At 38.6% G+C, this 22299-nt stretch overlaps 1 protein-coding gene across 3 annotated transcripts in view; it reads left to right on the forward strand.

The window, feature by feature from the left end:
* LOC132848813 (E3 ubiquitin-protein ligase TRIM39-like) overlaps positions 1–7341 on the forward strand; it is a 62903-nt gene extending 55562 nt beyond the window's left edge. For all 3 annotated transcript variants that reach the window (XM_060874837.1, XM_060874835.1, XM_060874834.1), the window contains exons 3-8: positions 1776–2332; positions 2446–2541; positions 2661–2894; positions 2991–3153; positions 3305–3340; positions 5450–7341. In XM_060874837.1, coding sequence (XP_060730820.1) covers positions 1776–2332; positions 2446–2541; positions 2661–2894; positions 2991–3153; positions 3305–3340; positions 5450–5997 — 1634 coding nt within the window. In that variant the 3' untranslated portion in view covers positions 5998–7341. The remainder of the gene's footprint in view (positions 1–1775; positions 2333–2445; positions 2542–2660; positions 2895–2990; positions 3154–3304; positions 3341–5449) is intronic.
* The last annotated feature ends 14958 nt before the right edge of the window (positions 7342–22299 follow it).

Here is a 22299-nt window from a genome sequence, read left to right on the forward strand (position 1 = left end):
AGAACAAAAGGTTAATATAAAGAATAATTTAAAGATTAATAGAATACAAAACTCAAGATTAATATTAGATAGATTTAGTTTACAATGTGTAGGTATTTATCCCCAATGAGCAAGTCTGAGGTGACTCAGGTAGAAGTGGCAAGGAAAAACTCCCTTAGACGGTAAAGGAACCTCATCCTCATATGGGTGACACTAGAGGGTGTGATTACAAATATACAGTCAAACAAATGTTGTATTGGTGTAAGGATCACATGGAGTTCACATCTCCTCTTTAGTATCAAAGTGTCCAACTTGAGCTGGTAGATCTCTAGATGTCTCAGGATTCTTACAGAGTCAGCCTCGTCTCAGTGGAGGTCCAAAATCTTCATCGCACGGTAGACGATCGGAGCTGGTACAATTTCTGGAAGCGTCGGGATGGGTAGAAAGAGAGAAGCAGTGGAGAGGGTTTAACATATCTGCTGTTCATAAAATGTGCAAGTCTGATGTAATAGTGCACAATATTATGGGATGTATTATGTGTATGCCTGACTAAAGAGATGAGTTTTTAATCTACATTTGAACTGGGAAAGTGTGTCTGAGCCCCGAACACTATCAGGAAGACTATTCCAGTGTTTGGGAGTTAAATACGAAAATGCTCTACAGCCTTTAGTAGACTTAGATATTCTGGGAACTACCAGAAGTCCTGAGTTTTGTGATCTCAGAGAGCGTGAAGGATTGTAACGTGTTAAAAGACTAGTTAGATACATGGGAGCTAAACCGTTAAGAGCCTTGTATGTAAGTAGCAGCAGTTTGTAATAAATTCTAAACTTAACAGATAGCCAGTGTAGAGATGATAAAATTGGGGTTATATGGTCATACTTTCTTGTCCTAGTGAGAACTCTGGCAGCTGCATTTTGGACTAAATGTAGCCTATTTATTAAAGATACAGAACAACCACCTAGTAATGCATTACAATAGTCCAGTCTAGAGGTCATGAATGCATGAACTAGCTTCTCAGCATCAGATACAGACAGGATGTTTCTCAGCTTGGCAATATTTCTAAGGTGGAAGAAGGCTGTTTTTGTGGTATGGGCGATATGATTTTCAAAAGACAGGTTGCTGTCTAATACAACACCCAGGTCTTTCACTGTCGAGCTACTAGTAACAGTACATCCCTCTAAATGGAAGTTGAATTGTGAGCACCCTACAGTAGAAATGGCACCCCTTCCCTACTAACCCCTTTCCAATAATAGAACTCAACAAATAAAGAATGATAAACTGTAACTTACAACAGAAAGAAAAACATCCTGTTGCAGAGATGTCAATTCCAACAACAGAAAAAATAACAAAATATCAAACAAAGCAAGAGAGAGTGGGCCAAAAAACAAAAACAAATACATCCTAAGACGTAACATACTGTATAAGTGGAATAAAGAACTCAAATCACCCAGTCATGAAAAGTTTTATTTAAAAATAATCAGCTCTGGGAAGAAAATCATTTTGCTTCATCCCACCTCACTGTCATTGATTATTTTTAATAAAGGCACTTCTGAGATTTATTTTAATTAAGATATATATTTGTAAATAACATTCACTGAAAAATTCATGAATCTATTCTACAAAAATAACATTTTTACACTAACAGTAACTGACACCCCAACAAGTGCCTTTACACAGTTTAGGAAAACTTGTAGACATTCTGGTCTGTGATTTTCACACCTAAACTACAGATGCAGTTTACTCCATTTACACCATTTATCAACAATGTGTAACATTTTCTATTCTATCAAATCTAGTTTCTCATGACTCCAGCAGTCTCCTGTCTGAAGATCAGCTGCTGTGTTCGATCTGTCTGGATGTGTTCACTGATCCAGTCACCACTCCATGTGGACACAACTTCTGTAACAGCTGCCTTACACAGTGCTGGAACAAGAGTCAATACTGTCACTGTCCATTATGTAAAGAGAAATTCACCAAGAGACCTGAACTGAAGATTAATACAACACTGAGAGAGGTTGCAGATCACTTCAAGAAGAAAAGAGATTCTGACAAACATGAGGTTCTTTGTGATGCCTGCAGTGGAGAGAAGCTGAAGGCCCTGAAATCCTGTCTGGATTGTGGTGCTAGTTTGTGTAAAACCCATTTAGAGTTTCATAATAATATGCCCAAATTTAAGAAACACAAGCTTATAAACCCTGTGGAGAACCTGGAGGACTACATATGCCAGAAACATGAGAGATCTCTGGAGCTGTTCTGTAGAGATGATCAGACGTGTGTGTGTCAGTTCTGCACTGAGACAGACCACAAGAATCACAACACTGTTCCTATAGAGGAGGAGAGCAGAGAGAGGAAGGTGAGAAACACTGATTAACTTCCAGTAGGAGATCAGATAGGAAGATTGTGATTTAAATTTAAATTTAGCAAAATTACTTTAACTAAATTATTTATCTTCCTCTCTGTCCTCAGACTCAGCTGGTGAAAACACAGACAGATGTGCAGCAGATGATTCAGGACCGACTGAAGAAGATAAAAGAGATCAAACACTCAGCAGAGCAAAGAAAAGTGTGTACAAACATGACAAGTTCATAGCCTATAAATTCAGTTTTATTTATTTTGTAGAAATTAACAAAGTTCACTATTCAGTGTTATCTGATAGAAGTGGAAATGTTTTCCACCTTTAGAGAAGCACAGAGAAAGAGAAAGCAGACAGTGTTGAAGTCTTCACTGCTCTGATTCGCTCCATTGAGAGAAGTCAGGCTGAGCTGCTGGAGGTGATGGAGGAGAAGCAGAAAGCAGCAGAGACGCAGGCTGAAGGACTTATTAAAGAGCTGGAGCAGGAAATCAGTGTGCTAAAGAGGAGAGACACTGAGCTGGAGCAGCTCTCACACACTGAGGAGCATCTCCACCTCCTACAGGTCAGTGTTCCTCTTTCTGCTCACTGACAATGCAGAACATCACAGAACAACACTCACCATGCTGAGGGATTTCTCCTCTCTCCTGCTCTACTGTAGATTTACTCCTCCATGTGCAGCCCTCCACACACCAAGAACTGGACTGAGATCAGTATTAACACTGATGTGAGTGGGGACACTGTGAGGACAGCTCTGTCTCAGCTTCAGCAGACTCTGAATGAGAAACTCACTAAAACGCTCAATAACAAGTTAAATGAAACAGGTGAGAAATTATTTTGTACTTTAGATTTGATAAAAAAGTCTCTAATAATAAACTAAAGTAGATGTTTTAGATATATGTTTTGCAAAATCTAAATAAAATCAAGCAATAACTGATCTGAAATCTAATGACAGTGATGTTTTGTTGTAATTAGTTTCCACAGAACTGAAGAGGATTCAGCAGTATGCAGGTACAGTGAGCTTTCTGATTTCCTCTCATATTAAAATGTACATATCAGCATTACACCACTGCATCATCACACTTATTTTCATCTGTAGATCTCTCCAGATAAAAGGAGTATTAAAGTGTCTCATTATCCTCCTCACTATAGCTCCTTATTACTGTCATGCACTAAAGCCCTTAAACCCTTTTCTACTTTAGAAACACTGATCATCTTCTTACATTTCACTAATAAAATAATGCAGGAACAGATGTATGTTTGTACAGAGATTAACTTTATACCTTTATTAACTGCATGATAAAAGATTGATTTCTTTGACTATCAGTGGTAAATGTAATCTTTATGCTGTACAAAAGGTCAGAGTTTTAAACTTCTGCAGTTAGAAAAGAGTTTTTACACCATGCAGTGTTTCTGTCATTTACAAATAAGCTTGAACATAAAAGTCATGAATGTGTTCTACAAAAATATATTTTTTACACTAACACTAACAGACACCCTAAACAAGTATCTTTGATAAAACATTTTTGTCTCAGTTAAATAAAACATGTAGAAATTCAAGTCTGTGATTTTCAGCCCTAAACTACAGACACAGTTTATTATATAGAGACTATTACTGAACTATTTTGTCCATCAGGATCAAGATTTTCCTCAAATGTGTTTCTCTCATGTTCTGTGACTCTTTCTGTCTTTCCTGAGTGATAAAAATCACAAACACAAATATATCATTAAAGTAAAGTTGCAGAAGGAATAAAATTTATATTTCTAATCAGAATCAGGAAAACCTCCACATGTTCAAACTAATGACAGAGAGAGCTTCATGTAGCACAGAGAGAGAGAGAGAGAGAGAGAGAGAGAGAGAGAGAGAGAAAGAGAGAGAGAGAGAGAGAGAGAGAGTCAGTGTTTGAGAATCTGTCGTGCGTGTGTGTGTGTTTGAGAGAGAGAGAGAGAGAATATATGTTGTGTTTATGTGTGTGAGAATGTGTGTGTGTGTGTGTGTGTGTGTGTGTGTGTAAATGAGTATATCTGCTTATGCTGGTGTGATTTATGATTTCTTCAATCTTCATCATTTACCCAAACATCTACCTTTTAGTGTAAAACTCTACAAAACAAACAAGTAAACAAACAAATAACTAAAAAACTTGAGAGGAAACATTTACAATGTGATTATTCAGTATCCTATCAGGTAACACAATACATACCTGTCAAGCTCATCAACATTTCACTGAATTCATATGGATCATTTTATTGTGACAAAACACAGAAACAAGGCATTATGTATTTGAACAAGCTACAGTAAGTTCAGAAGTACAGACTCTAGGAAAATCCACTGGTGTCCCAGGGGCAGAAACCAGGGGTGTAGATTCTCCTCTGTCTTCATCATATAGATACTAAAATGTTAAAATCTCACTATAAGAAGAAGCAGAACCTCTGGAACAGAGGGCCTTTTGCTCAGGAGCCCAGCAGGGGCAACTTTAACCCCAATCTTCTGATCATCAACACTGAGAATTAACCACTTTAACTACCACTGCCCCAAAGAAATAACACCAACTAACAAACAAATAAATAAATAAATGAATAAATAAATGATGTTTATATATTTTAATCAGTTACAGACTGCCTTCATTTGGACTTATGCTCTGTGTAATATTTTTAATGAAACAATCATAAATGCTTGTGGACAACAGATAGATTAGACATGAATGGATGGATGGAATCAGTAGATTGATTGAATGCTAGATAAGATAATGTAGAATTATGTAATCACTTGAGAGTCACATGTTTTATTTCTAAATGTAAAATGTACCAGATATTTATCACTAGAGACACTCAACATTTTTACCTCAAATGTTTTTCTCTCATGTTCTGTGACTCTTTCTACAAATAAATCTTAGTACAAATAAAACACTGAAATTTCAGAAAGATTTATATTTCGTTTTATATTTCTTATCTTTAACAAACTCCTATTATAAACTGTACAAGTTTGTTTCCTTTTTTAAAGAAATATTTTAAACAATATTCTACAAATCTTTTTATAAATCAATAATGAATCTGATCCACTGGATGATGATTTAATATTTTTTACCTGTTTACTCATATCACACACTGTGTTTCTCTCAGTGGATGTGACTCTGGATCCTGATACAGCTCATCCTGATCTCATCCTGTCTGCTGATGGAAAACAAGTGACACATGGAGACACGCGACAGAATCTCCCTGATACACCACAGAGGTTTGATTATTGTTCCTGTGTTCTGGGAAAGCAGAGTTTCTCCTCAGGGAGATTTTATTATGAGGTGCAAGTCAGAGGGAAAACTGAATGGGATGTTGGAGTGGCCAAAGAGAACATTAACAGGAAGGGGAAGATTACACTGACTCCTCAGAATGGATTCTGGACTGTAATCCTGAGGAATGAGAATCAGTATAAGGCTTGTCCTGTTCCCCCTGTCCCCCTCACACTGAGAGAGAAGGTGGAGGTTGTGGGGGTGTTTGTGGATTATGAGGAGGGTCTGGTCTCCTTTTATGATGTGAAGTCCAGATCTCATATCTACTCTTTCACTGGTCAGTCTTTCACTGAGAAACTCTATCCATACTTCAGTCCTTATTTAAATGTAGGAGGTAAAAATTCAGCACCACTGATCATCTCTCCTGTATTTAAAACTGAATAAATTTAAACCTCCCAAATTTGATCATCAGATGGTAAGAGTAAAAAGAATTTGTTTACTTTTTTGGTTAAATTTTAGAAATACATATTTTCTTTTAAAATGCTGTACAGATTATTTTATTACCTGGTTTTAATTGTAATCCTACAGTCTGTTTGATTATGTGACATTATGATTGTGGAACTTTGTCATTACAAATCACATATTAATAACCTGATTATCCAGCAATCAGGATATTTTGTGTTTGTTTTTTGTTTATGGGAATGTATTTTATTTCGCTGTATTGGTGCATTTTTTGTTACATTATAAATAGTTGGAGTAATTCATAGTTTATTTATAAGATGAAAAAACCCAGGTGTAATTCATTTGTTATCCCATGATGCTCTGAGTGTACTACATAAGACTGGAAGTGTAGAAGTGAGAGAGAGAGAGAGAGAACAATCGAAAAAGCGCGAAGGACTGAACATGTGATGCCGATGGCCGCAGAAGGCGAGTTAAAACCAGTGATTAGAGACGTGTTTCAACAACTTTGAAAACTGTTCCTTGCGCCAGTGGACTGCAGAGGAGTTCGTGGACAACCCGCACTGCGAGAGAGTGAGTTGAACTGTGTTTCCGAGGACAGAGCTGAGAGAGCTAAGCTAAGCTAAAGTTAGCACTTGCAAGCCTTCCTGTTGTTGACGAAGATTCAGCACTCACCTGCGTTGAGGACAACAGCCAGGGAAGTGGGATTCTGTGTGCACATCTCCATTGCTCCTTAATCTGTGAGGATGAGAGATTTCGTCATACTGCTAGGATTATCGAATACAATGTATTTTCCTAAGGATATGAGCTCCAACATGCACCATCAATCTTAATTGCAAGCTCACATCTAAAACACTGAGTGCATTCTGACTTGAGGTTAAAACTTTAATCTAAAACATTATTTTATATCTACTGGGTAATCCTATGTCAATATTTTTTATTTATTTAATTCAAAAAGCCTAAAATGCATTTGTGTGTGTATCATTTCTCCATGGTAAAACAATGCATTAGAAAAATACTTACAAGTTAACTGGTAACTTAGGGAACATATTTGGAGTTATTTGATTATTATGATTTCTGGGAAGCTTCAAAATCAATGTTTTAAAGGTGAGAGTCATACTTAACCCTAGACATAGTTTATATACATCAGAATGTCTCTTTTGCCGTAGTGTTAACTGGAAATTGAAGGCGGCTCTGTATGAAATAGTAACTCCCTTATTATACCGAGCCTGGTGGTGAAAGGGTTACACATATAAATAAAGATCATTTACAGTTTACTCTGAATTTTACTGCAGAATTTAATTTGATCAATAAAATGTATAAAGTTCAGCTGCTGATGTCTGTGTAGATAAAAACAAACTAAACTCTGTTTCTCTTTAAAACTTCATCAAACACAATCAGATTCATATTTTATTTAGAAATAAAAATCTCAGGTTAAAATCTCTTTATCAGCATTAATAAGCTCATGTCTAAAAGGATGGACAGCAGAGGGAGCTTCATTAATATTCATAGTGTAAGTGCTACCTGATTGGTCAGTGAAATGTTTCATCTGTATGTAACTGTGTGTTTTTAAACTCTTTTTTAACTGTATGATTATAAATCTCTCAGCCTTCTTTGTCCAGCAAAACAACAACATTCCCCTCTGATAAACAAAGAGTTTTATACTCATCACTTTTCCACATACATGGTGTAACAAATCATTATTTCAGAATCATTCATTATTTCCACACAATGTTTACTAACATAAAATCTGAAGCTGAATTCAATCCAATCATAAAGCTGAACAGTGAAGGTATAGCTGCACTGATCCAATACATAACGGCCACCAATCAAACAGATGTCTTGTGTAATTTTACTTTGCTCTCTCTCTCTCTCTCTCTCTCTCTCTCTCTCTCTCTCTGTAGATTCTGAAAGCACAGTGAAAACTACAAAAATAAAGACATTTAATACTCAAACACACATCTCTCTGTCAACCTTCACTTTCACAAATCACAATCCCATAACAAATAGTCTCGTTCACCACATCATTACATGTTGTTAAAATAAAGTGAAATAATACATTACATACATGAAGGCACATAAAAACACTAACACAAAATGCCACAACAAGAAAGAAAAGAAACAAACACTGTGTGTGCCTCTTGGACATATACAGAGTTTATAAATTTTTAAGAAGCCGCATGTCACAGCTTGTTTACATCCATATTGCTCTCTGACCCACAGGAACATTACATTTTAATCATATTTTTATATCTACATGAACTTAAACAACATGTATTTATGTAAGCAACAATAGTCATTACAACATGTCTTGAGACATTTACAGAAGGGGATAGAACAGTGGAATTTGGACTCTAACCTTTGGGGGTGTATTTAATATCAGGAGACACAATAAAAAGAAAAGTAAAAATAAAAATAGTTTAGTGTAATGTTTACTTCTGGTTAGTTCTTATCATCAATAATGTCTCTGCACTAGAGCTTCAAACCAAATGTCACATTGGGAATGATTATACAGTGATAAATGTAAATGTAAGAGATTTTACACTCCATGATAACAGTGTTGCTACAGTACAGAGGCTTTTCTCCCACAGGCAGCTCTCTGACCTTCATGCTGGTTTTTCCTTTTTAACAACACATTCAGTCTTCAAGTAAAACTGGAGACTAAAACCAAGTGTAGATGTTCAGAACTATTTATTATTTAAATGATCAATCTAACAGGACACCTTTGGGTTTGGGGGAAGTCGTGACTGGTTAGAGAATTTAACTCCTAACGCTAAGGTTGTGGGTTTGAGTCTCGGGCTGGAAATACCACGACTGAGGTGCCCATGAATGGCTGCCCACTGCTCTGGGTGTGTTCATGGTGTGTGTTTGTTCACTGCTGTGTGTGTGCACTTTGGATTGGTTAAATGCAGAGAACGAATTCTGAGAATGGGACACCATACTTTTAGCTGTATGTCATGTCAAGTCTTTTTTTAATAAGAAACATGTCACATTACATTTCATATAATATTTTCAATATTTTTGTCTGATACAAAATGCACCATGATCTATGTTGTGTACCATAGAAACAAATCTACATATAAATATTAGTAAATAAATACTAAAGTTGTAAACTCTTCTCATATTCATCGTTTGAGCTCAACATCATTTTTTAAATTGTAAGAACATCATCTGCTTTTGGGTTAACTTAAATAAAAATGTCATATTATTATTATTAGGGGTCAAGCCCCGAAGGGGCGTAGACACCTATTATTATCATTAGTTTTCTTCTTCTTCTTCTTATTATTATTCCGTCCGTCATTGAAGTCAATGGCAGCCCATAGAACCGTACGTAGGAAAGTTATGAAATTTGGCACACATGTAGAGGCCAGTCTTAGAAGTTACTGTAGCAACTTTGGTGTGTCTAGTTCAAACCGTCTAGCGCCACCAACAGTCCAAATACCCAATTTCGTGCTGAATCGTAGGGCCTAGAGGCAAAATTCTTGCAAAATCAGAATCAGAATCACAAAGGTCTTTATGAGGGACACACACACACTTACACACACATTTACACACACATTAACACACACACACTTACTCGCACTCGCACACTCACATACTCACACACACACTCTCTCACACACAGACACACACAGACACTCACACACACTCACACACACTCACACACAAACTCACACAGACACACTCACACACACACTCACACTCACACACACACACACACACAGACACACACAGACACTCACACACACACTCACACACACACAGACACACACACACACACACACAGACACTCACACTCACACAGACACACACACTCACACAGACGAGGAACACACACTTACACACACATTTACACACACACTCGCACACTCACATACTCACACACACTCACATACACACACATTTACACACACACACACACACTCTCACACACACACTCTCACACACACACACACACAGACACACACACACTCACACACACACACACACACACACTTACACACACATTTACAGACACACACTTACTCACAATCGAAAACATACTCACACTCGCACACTCACATACTCACACACACACACACTCTCACACACACAGACAAACACACACAGACACACACAGACACTCACACACACACAGACACACACACACACACACACTCACACACACACACACACTCACACAGACACACTCACACACAGACACTCACACACACACTCACACTCACACACCTTCTCTCACACACACACAGACACACACAGACACACACACACACACAGACACACACACTCACACAGACGAGGAACACACACATTTACACACACATTTACACACACACTCGCACACTGACATACTCACACACACTCACATACACACACATTTACACACACACACACACTCTCACACACACTCTCACACACACACACACACTCACATTCACACACACAGACACACACACTCTCACACACACACACACACACACACATACACATACACTTACACACACATTTACACACACATTTACACACACACTTACTCACAATCGAAAACATACTCACACTCGCACACTCACATACTCACACACACACACTCTCACACGCACACAGACAAACACACACTCACACTCACACACTCACACACACACAGACACACACACACACACACAGACACTCACACACACACACAGACACTCACACACACAGACACACACAGACACTCACACTCACACAGACACACACACTCACACAGACGAGGAACACACACACTTACACACACACTCGCACACTCCCATACTCACACACACACTCACATACACACACATTCTCACACACACACACACACACACACACTCACACACACACACACACACACACTCACACACACACACACACACACACACACACACACACACACACACTCGCACACCCTCTCACACACACACAGACACTCAAACACACACACACACACACACACACACACACACACACACACACACACACACACACAGACACTCACACTCACACAGACACACACACTCACACAGACGAGGAACACACACACTTACACACACATTTACACACACACTCGCACTCTCACATACTCACACACACTCACATACACACGCATTTACACACACACACTCTCTCTCTCACACACACACACACACTCTCTCACACACACACACACACTCACACACACTCACACAGACACACACACTCACACAGACGAGGAACACACACACTTACACACACATTTACACACACACTCGCACACTCACATACTCACACACACTCACATACACACGCATTTACACACACACACTCTCTCACACACACACACACTCACACACACACACACACTCACACTCACACACACTCACACACACACACACACACACACACACACACACACACACACACACACACACACACACACACACACACACACACACACGCACACAAACACACACACAAACGCACAGAGACACATACACACACACACGCACACACGGGGTCAAGCCGATCAGATGCGCTCAGAACATGTCGCTGATGAAACACCAAGTTTCCACACTCGCACACTCACATACTCACTCGCACACTCACATACTCACACACATACTCACATACACACACATTTACACACACACACAGACACACAGAGACACACACACATACACACTCACTCACACACACACACACACATACACACACTTACACACACACTTACACAAACACTTACACACACACTCACACTTACACACACACTCACACTTACACACACACTCACTTACACACACACCTACACACACTTACACACACACATTTTGAATTTTCACGTCAAGTTCAGTATTTTACCAATACAATGCCATGTAGCTACGAAACTTGGTATGGTTCATCAGCGACATGTTCTGAGCGCATCTGATCGGCTTGACCCCGGTATCGCTGCTTGCAGCTATATTTATTATTATTATTCTTATTATTATATTGTAAAAGTACGCATTTATATTTTATTTTGCACATCTATATGTGAATTTGCACATCTTTAATTTGCACACTTATATTTCAATTTGCACATACAACTGTCTACTATTTATGTGTTCATGTCTTACCATTGCTATATGTTTACACTATGGAGCTCCTTTACTAGAAAAAATTCCTCGTATGTGAAAACATACTTGGCAATAAAGACCTTTCTGATTCTGATTCTGAAAAGTTCCACTTGCACGTCCTCACCACCAGAGGGAGACAGAGCTCTAACACTTTCGTGTCACAGTGTCACTTCTGGTGCTTGTGGACATTTAAATCCTGCTCACGTTAGTTTACGTCGTGAAGTATTATATATTGTCTAGTATTTTACTGCTGTACTGAGCTGTTGTTTGTTCTACTCGTGTTTAATACAGTGTTCTGTTTTCCCGGTTTTTTCTCTTTGTGTTTAGTGATTTCAGATTTGTTCACCATCTGTTTGACTCTCTGTTTATTTGGATTATTGTCTGTTTTCTGGTTTTGTCTCTGACTCTCATGATTTATTTTCTGTCTGAGTTTTTCAATAAACATCTCGGCAAATGTTTTCTCCTCCATCGGATTCCGCCTCTTCATTACAGATATAAACATGAGTATTGGTAAGAAGATCACAATTGTACACACAAACACTATGATGCTGTGGTAAATTTACTCACACACAAACACACCTCAAACAGTATCAACAAATATCACACATCAAACAGATGTATTTATTATTTGATACAGATGAATATAAAATTAACTAAATAAATAAGTGTTATTATTAGTATAAAAAAGCTCTTTCTATCACCACATTACTAACATAGCTACCTGATCCAGACACTCAACACATGATGTGATTAACAAGAATAACTTTATAATAATTTACTGTTTAAAAATGTTTCTTAAATTATTTGGAAAGCAGACAGAATACAAGTGTATTAATGAGAAGGAGGAAAGTAGAACAGTGATGTTACAGGGCGCTGAGGTCAAGAAGGTGCAGGAGTTTAAGTATTTGGCGTCAACCGTCCAGGGTGACAGGGAGTGTAGAAAAGAGGTTAAGAGACGAGTGCAGGTGAGTTGGAGTGAGTGGAGAAAAGTGTCAGGAGTGTTGTGTGTGACAGAAGAGTGTCAGCAAGAATCAAATAAAAGGTGTAAAAGACAGTAGTGAGACCAGCTATGCTGTATGGGTTAGAGACTGTAGCAGTGAGGAAAAGACATGAGGCAGAGATGGAGGTAGCAGAGATGAGGATATTGAGGTTCTATTTAGAAGTGATGAGGATGGACAGGATCAGGAAGGAGCACTAACGGGAACATCCGAAAGTAGAAGTAATAGAATAAAATACATGTTTCTTAAATTGTCATCATTTTTGTTTTTGACTTGTCGCACGTTGTTGTTAGTTTCATTCATTCATTCATTCATTCATTCATTCATCTTCTACCGCTTATCTGAACCACCTTGGGTCAGGCGTATCTCAGGCATCATCGGGCATCAAGGCAGGATACACCCTGGACGGAGTGCCAACCCATCGCAGGCACACACACACACACTCTCATTCACTCACGCACTCACACACTAGGGACAATTTTCCAGAGATGCCAATCAACCTACCATGCATGTCTTTGGACCGGAGGAGGAAACCGGAGTACCCGGAGGAAACCCCCCGAGGCACGGGGAGAACATGCAAACTCCACACACACAAGGTGGAGGCGGGAATCGAACCCCGACCCTGGAGGTGTGAGGCGAACGTGCTAACCACTAAGCCACCGTGCCCCCCCTTGTTAGTTTCAATCACATAAAATAAAACTTTGCTGAGAGTGGCTGGGTGATACTATTATTTAGGCTACATGCAGCCTAATCACACTTCTCTCACAACTAGCACTATCAACACTCCTGTTTTGGAAAGCAGAGGAACATGTGAAAGCAATGTACGGCAACAAAAGCCCTAAATGTGGGCAGTCAATCAGAGTGGTGACAAGAACACGTCATCCTCCATGAGAAGCAGGAAGAGTATCTTGGGATGCAGCACTTCAAGTTAAGTCAAGAAGCTTTTATTGTCATTTCAACAATATATAGCTGTTGCAGTACATAGTGAAATGAGACAACATTTCTCCAGGATCATGGTGCTACATAAAACAAAGACAGGGCTAAGGACATGTAAGTAGTCCTAGCCACATAAAGTGCAACTGTGCAACCTGGTGCAAACAGTGCAGGACAAGACAGACAAGACAGACTTACAGCTAGATACGGAAATTAAGTTAAATGTCATTACATTCTATATAGTAATTTTCTAACAGGGCACCTTTGGGCAACAAGGAACACGTATCAGTCACGTTTCAATCACTTTTATCACTTAAAAAGACAGTTTTAGACAAAAGATGCCATTTTCTGGGCTGTTTAACACATCTAGCTGTAAATGTCAGGAAATGGAGGCTGAAAATCTGACTGATCTGTTGCTGCATGTTCATCTTTTGATCTCAAACTAAAGAGCAGAGCAAAATAGAATTAACCTTACAATACAATATATTCAGAGGGAACTGTATATATTAAAACCACAGAAAGTCCTGAAACTTTACAGGTGTAATGACCATAATACACACTCAGTCTCTGCAGTTCTGAAAAGAGAAATATTAATTTCAGAGACTCTGTTTAATAAATTATTTTCTATTCGTGTGTTGACTTGTATTATTTATATCTAACATTTCTTCCTTGCATTGTTGTAGACAGTAACACAGTACAAGTGTGGTGTTTCACACATTGTTTAACTTGATTACAGTTATTACTCAAATTAATTATTTATTCCACTGACATTACTGTATTATTTAATGTTGTTAAAATGATGCCTGAATTATATTTTTCCAAGTGGATCTGATTTGTTTCAGTAGTGAATTTTTAACTCCTCACTATCTTTAGGTTTACGTCCCTAAATCTTTCAAATTGACAGTTATTAGGCCCCTCACCAAGAAACATAATTTAGATCCCAATGAACTATCAAATTACAGACCTATTTCACACCTTCCGTTTATGTCTAAAATACTAGAAAATGTTGTGTTTGTTCAACTGAGCTCCTTCTTACAGGAGAACAATATCTTTGAAGAGTTTCAGTCAGGTTTCAGGCCCCATCATAGCACAGAAACTGCACTTGTGAAAGTTACAAATGACTTGTTCTTAGCTCAGGACCAAGACTGCATGTCATTATCAGTTCTACTTGACCTTAGTGCTGCATTCAACACTGTAGATCACAACATTCTCCTAGATTGCTTAAAAAATTACACAGGTATTCATGGACAGGCTTTAAGTTGGTTTAACTCCTACCTGTCTGATCAATATCATTTTTTAGAATCAGTTCTAGGACCTCTGCTTTTCTCTATATACATGCTTCCCCTAGGGAACATCATTAGAAGCCATGGTATTAGTTTCCACTGCTATGCTGACAATACACAGTTATATATCTCATCAAAACCAGATGAAATAGCTAATTGTCCAAAATAACTGAGTGCTTTTAAGAGATAAAAGATTTGATGACCTGTAATTTTCTGTTGTTAAACTCTGATGAAACAGAAATACTACTTATCGGACCAAAAACCAGTACATAGAAACTCTCACAATTCAACTTCCATTTAGAGGGATGTACTGTTACTTGCAGCTCGACAGTGAAAGACCTGGGTGTTGCATTAGACAGCAACCTGTCTTTTGAAAATCATATCGCCCATATTACAAAAACAGCCTTCTTCCACCTTAGAAATATTGCCAAGCTGAGAAACATCCTGTCTGTATCTGATGCTGAGAAGCTAGTTCATGCATTCATGACCTCTAGACTGGACTATTGTAATGCATTACTAGCTGGTTGTCCTGCATCTTTAATAAATAGGCCACAGTTAGTCCAAAATGCAGCTGCCAGAGTTCCAATTTTATCATCTCTACACTTGCTACCTGTTAAGTTTGTAATTTATTACAAACTGCTGCTACTTACGTACAAAGCTCTTCATGGTTTAGCTCCCATGTATCTAACTAGTCTTCTAACACGTTACAATCCTTCGTGCTCTCTGAGATCACAAAACTCAGGACTTCTGGTAGTTCCCTGAATATCTAAGTCTACTAAAGGTTGGTAGAGCGTTTTCTTATTTAACTTTGGAATAATCTTCCTGATAGTGTTTGGGGCTCAGACACACTTTCCCAGTTTAAATTTAGAATAAAAACTCATCTCTTTAGTTAGGTGTACACATAATACATCCCATAATATTGTGCTCTATTACATCAGACCAAATGCACATTATCATCTAGTGCTTGTTCATTGAAGTTTGTTGATTGTAGATGTCATTCATCAAGTACTTTAATTAAAGAAAGAAAATAACAAATGTAAGGTATCAACTAAAATAATACTGATAAACTATAGTCAATGCTTAGACTCAGCAATTTATTGGGTAAAAATATTGTTGAAGACCATTATGTACATGAAGCTCGGCAGTAAATGTAAAGGTGTAGCTTATTCACCATCAGATTTCTTATAACCACAGTCACTCCTGGTGAAGTCTCAGCATTAAAAGCAGCAGTATAACATGCAGTGCTGATGACAGAAACTAAAGTCAAGTCAAGAAGCTTTTATTGTCATTTCAACCATATATAGCTGTTGCAGTACACGGTGAAATAAGACAACGTTTCTCCAGGACCATGGTGCTACATAGTAGTAGTATTAGTAGTAGCCTTTATTGTCACTGGTCACAGGTACCGTGAAATTAGCCTTGATCAGGTCCCAGACAGAGTCAACAATCAGCAGGTGTCTGTGGAAATGGGGGAAGGAACGCAAGAGTGTCTCGCTGCAGTGCTCTTCCAGGGGAATTGTTGTTTCCAGCAGCGGCCTTGGACGAGGCCAGTGCTGGTTGAGGGGAGCTGAAAGCAGATAAGATTGGGATTGTTTGGTCTTGGGGCGAGTAGACGCATTCCAATTTACACGACTACTCTCTTAGTCTGTTCTGGTCTCCAAATCGATCCATTTTTCTTTCCAAAGCAGTGAGCTTCTCCGTGATGTTAACAGTATCCAAAGCAGTGAGCCTCACCGTGATGTTATCCATATTGCGGTTAATAGTCCCAGCCTCAGCCCACTGCATCAATCATGACGGGCAGCCTTGGGAGGTTTTGGACAGTTCAGAATAGGTAGAGATCTTCAACGTCCTCCACGGAAAGAGCTGCCAGACACACGACCCGCCACCTGTCCCACGCGTCCATCATATAGCCAGCTGTGAACGTTCCTGCAGGGCAGTCAGGTTCCCCCGAACCCAAGCTTCTTGTCGAGAAGATGGTGTCAATTGCGTTGAGAGACCAGTTTATCAAATCCATGATGTTTTTTAGTTTGGAGAGCAGTGCGGAAAGAGTCTCTCAAAGTATAAGACAATAGACAAGACGAGAGGAGCAAAGAAGGGAAAGAAAAGGGGAGGGAGAGGGAGAGAAAATGCGACCGCCTTCGTTGAGAGCCAAAAGAGAATAGTAATAGTACATAAAAGCAAAGACAGAGCTAAGGATTTAGTAAGTAAGTTTTAGCCACATAAATTGCAACTGTGCAACCTTGTGCAAACAGTGCAGAACAAGAAAAACAGGACAAAAGTGCAAGACAAAAGACAGTGCAAACGAAAAATTACAAGACAATCCAAAAAATACATAAAAGACAATACACAAAAGACAATAAACAGAAACAGCACCGACCAGTGTAAATACTGTATGTTCAACAATATTGTGTGCATCGTGATCTCAACACACAGTGCTTCAGAACCACAGCCTCATCAACATTTATTCAGTTGTTTCATTCACCCAGAGAACACAAGGAATCCACATCTACTTTAATTTCTACTACAACAGGTAAAGAGATTTTTAGCTTTGCACCATGCGTTTGCATGCTTATGTATTTAACATACATTTCATGACGTTATACTCTGAATAAAGTGCACTAGAGGCAGTCACTCACTCACTGTAGATTAAACACATGAGACAGTCCTCCAAATAGTTGGGTTCAGACAACCCCATTCATCTCCCCACAGCTTTACCACTGGGGTGAAGTGTAATAAGACAAGTTGATAAAACACAGACACATTACTAGCATCGCTGTTGTATTTTAATTCTGAGCTACTTCCCAGGATTGTCAGTGAAATTTGCTTTTCCTGTATTCTTAAACATTAAAGAATATGGATGAAAATTATAGAGTTCATGATGAGGCAGAAATTACCATCATCCCTATTGTACTTCAAAGCCATATCAGGTGTAATATACTGTAATATATGGAGAAAACTCCCTTTCCACCAGTAACTCAGTTCTCTCTGTGGTCTAGTGTTGAAGAATGAGCTACAGATGAAACTTGCTGAATCAAACTCTGATGTATATACATCTGTACCATAACAGTAAAATATACATGTAGTTCAAAATACTCTATAAAATCAATTTTCTAGTTTCTCTTATTCTCACAGTAAAGCCTAGAGTGTAGCTAAGATCAGTGACATTATCAACACTTTACTGACTCTGCATCAATGCCAGTGTAATGAGACCATTCGAGACTGCTGTGCATGACTGTTGTTATGCCATTATGCTACTAGACTACTACAGTAAATGGCTTTCACCTCATCTGTCACCACGGATATATTATTGACATTTCTAACCACAGTGTTCGCTCATGAAGGCAATCCAGAATACATTGTCATTGACAATGGCAGGCATTGATTTGGCATTGATTTTGCTTATCGATGTTCCAGGATTTCTTGAAGAGAAATATTGAGCGTTTCAACAGAATCCTAAAGAACTTCATACAAACTGCTGTGCTACTGCACAGACAATGAAAACAGGACATTTCTACATGTCTACAGAGCAACACCACATGCAACTACTCACAAAACTCCTTTCCAAATGATGAGAGGGCAACAAAAAACTGCACATCTTTCCTTCACATATCTCACAAGATTCTGCCATTAGGGAGTATGTTAAAGCCAAGCAAGAGAAAAATAAGGCTTACCAGGCTGCAAGAATTCCCTCATTTTGACCAGGAGATAAAGTGCGGGTGAGAAAACTGTTCATTGTTAAGAAAACAGACTCAAAATACTCACAACCTCTTACAGTGCATAAACAATTAGGAGAAAGTACTTATCTTCTCAGTGATGGGAGACACTAGGAGGGGAGATGGAATGCAGTCCGTTTCTCCAAGTGTGCTGGGAAGACGAAGAGCGATACAAACAGATCTAAATGCATGCCCAAGGAGAGTTAGGATGTACAAGAAGAAGTCTGATATGGATGAAGGACTATGAAGCTTAAGGTAAAAGGTTTGCATCCGTTCAGGTTCAATTAAAAAATGTGTTAATTTTGAAAAAAGAAAGAGAATTTCAGTAGTGATATAAAGAAGATAACAATGCTGTTCTATGTTTTTATTACTTGCTGTTGAATCTATAACATTTCTTTCATATATATGTTGATGTTGAACATAAAAAAAAAGAAAAAGAGTGAAGAAGTGAATTGAGATGAGAAACCTGTATCCAGTGTAAAAGCGCTTTTCTTTAGTTGATTGTTAAGTGTACACTAAAGCTGCATGGAGCAGATGTCAATCCCCTCCATGTTACCTGATATGAGCAACCTTCCAGTTAGGAAGAAAACCAGTCTCATGCTGCTGCACAAACTTCAAGACTCCTGAGGGTTTATAAGAGTCTTGTGGTTGACTGTAAGAAATGCTGCTGAAAGGTGAAGGAGGATGAGGACAGATGACAGCTTGGTCGATCCAGCAGCATGAAGATTCTCAGTAAAAAAACCTCCAAGATCCAAACCAGTCTGGCTTTAAATTAGTACATTTCACAGAGATTGCCCTTTTGACTGTTGTGAAATGAATTGAGTGACCAGCTTGTATTCAGAAACCTGTCAGACTTCATAATAATGAAGTTATACAAGTCCATCACAGAAAACTGCTTTTTTTTTTTTTACTTCATGGACTTTTTATTCCATCTTTAATATTATTTTAACTAAACTACATATAAAATATTGTTGTTATCAGATTATATTAAACAATAATCCTGAATCTTGAATAATATTTAGAAGCATAAAAGCTGTCAACCTCATAACTGCTTATAAATGTTCACCTCCTCCCTCTGCCATGTTGGTCTGGATCACTAAATGCTGCCATCTACTGGTAGAAAGATGAAATTATTTAGAATTATTCATTCATTCATCTTCTACCGCTTACCCGAACTACCTCGGTTCACGGGGAGCCTGTGCCTATCTCAGGCGTCATCGGGCATCAAGGCAGGATACACCCTGGATGGAGTGCCAACCCATCGCAGGGCACACACACACTCTCATTCACTCACGCAATCACACACTAGGGACAATTTTCCAGAGATGTCAATCAACCTATCATGCATGTCTTTGGACCAGGGGAGGAAACCGGAGTACCCGGAGGAAACCCCCGAGGCACGGGGAGAACATGCAAACTCCACACACACACGGTGGAGGCGGGAATCGAACCCCGACTCTGGAGGTGTGAGGCAAACATGCTAACCACTAAGCCACCTTGCCCCATTTAGAATTATGTTCTAAATAAATATATTACTCTTATTACATGTGCAGTTTGAATTCTAATTTTATTAACTGTCAAAGATTTGAAGTGATTACAGCATGAACATTTAACTAAAATTTAAAATACAATTCTATCTTATACCTAATGACTAATTTTGACCAAATGTTGAAGCTACTCTGAATGAACTGGAAAAGGAGTGTGTGTGTGTGTGTGTGTGTGTGTGTGTGTGTTGGGGGGGGGGGAGCTCTGGGTGAAATTTAAACATAAACCTAAACTTACAAACTTATCTGGATGTGAGAAACTGTGAATGATACAGTTATTGAGCTGAAAGTGGAGAGAAAGATCAGTGAAATTCTGTGTTTATTACAATCTCATGATTGTTGATGCCAGAGGTCAGAGGAGAATGGCCAGACTGGTTCGGGCTGATAGAAAGGCAACAGTAACTCAAATAACCACTCGTTACAACCGAGGTATGCAGAAGAGCATCTCTGAACGCACAATACGTCGAACCTTGAGGCGAATGGGCTACAGCAGCAGAAGACAACACCGGGTGCCACTCCTGACAGCTAAGAACAGGAAACTGAGGCTACAATTCACACAGGCTCACCAAAATTGGACAATAGAAGATTGGAAAAATGTTGCCTGGTCTGATGAGTCTCGATTTCTGCTGCGACATTCAGATGATAGGGTCAGAATTTGGCGTCAACAACATGAAAGCATGGATCCATCCTGCCTTGTATCAACGGTTCAGGCTGGTGGTGGTGGTGTAATGGTGTGGGGGATATTTTCTTGGTACACTTTGGGCCCATTAGTACCAATTGAGCATCGTGTCAACGCCACAGCCTACCTGAGTATTGTTGTTGACCATGTCCATCCCTTTATGACCACAGTGTACCCATCTTCTGATGGCTACTTCCAGCAGGATAATGCGCCATGTCATAAAGTGCGAATCATCTCAGACTGGTTTCTTGAACATGACAATGAGTTCACTGTACTCAAATGGCCTCCACAGTCACCAGATCTCAATCCAATAGAGCACCTTTGGGATGTGGTGGAACGGGAGATTCGTATCATGGATGTGCAACAGACAAATCTGCAGCAACTGCGTGATGCTATCATGTCAATATGGACCAAAATCTCTGAGGAATATTTACCGTACCTTGTTGAATCTATGCCACGAAGGATTAAGGCAGTTCTGAAGGCAAAAGGGGATCCAACCCGGTAATAGTAAGGTGTACCCAATAAAGTGGCCTGTGAGTGTGTGTATATGTGTATGTGTATGTGTGTGTTTATATATATATATATATATATATATATATATATATATACATTTCACCAAACAAAATCAATCAATTCAATCAACCAATCAATTTTCAAAATACATATTTCCTTTTAAAATGCTGTACAGATTATTTTAATACCTGGTTTTAATTGTAATCCAATTCGATTAAATTGTTATTTATTATTATTTGACATTATGATTGTGGAACTAATGTTTATAATGTTTATACCAAAGAGGACATCATGTCAATGATTACACCGTAAGAATGGCCTTCATTTAAATAGCATGTGTAAAAATATATCACATCTTCCATCTGTTCAGTCTCCTTTAAAGAATACAAAATAAATAAATAAATAAATAAATAAATTCAAACACATTGAGACACCTGTCACAATTCCCAATAATCTGCAGGATAAATAAAGGACATAACTCTTATTACAGAAGAAGACTAACTGCTTTGTGATCATA

Source organism: Tachysurus vachellii, chromosome 7 (genome assembly GCF_030014155.1).
Source record: "Tachysurus vachellii isolate PV-2020 chromosome 7, HZAU_Pvac_v1, whole genome shotgun sequence".
Lineage (NCBI taxonomy): Eukaryota > Metazoa > Chordata > Actinopteri > Siluriformes > Bagridae > Tachysurus > Tachysurus vachellii.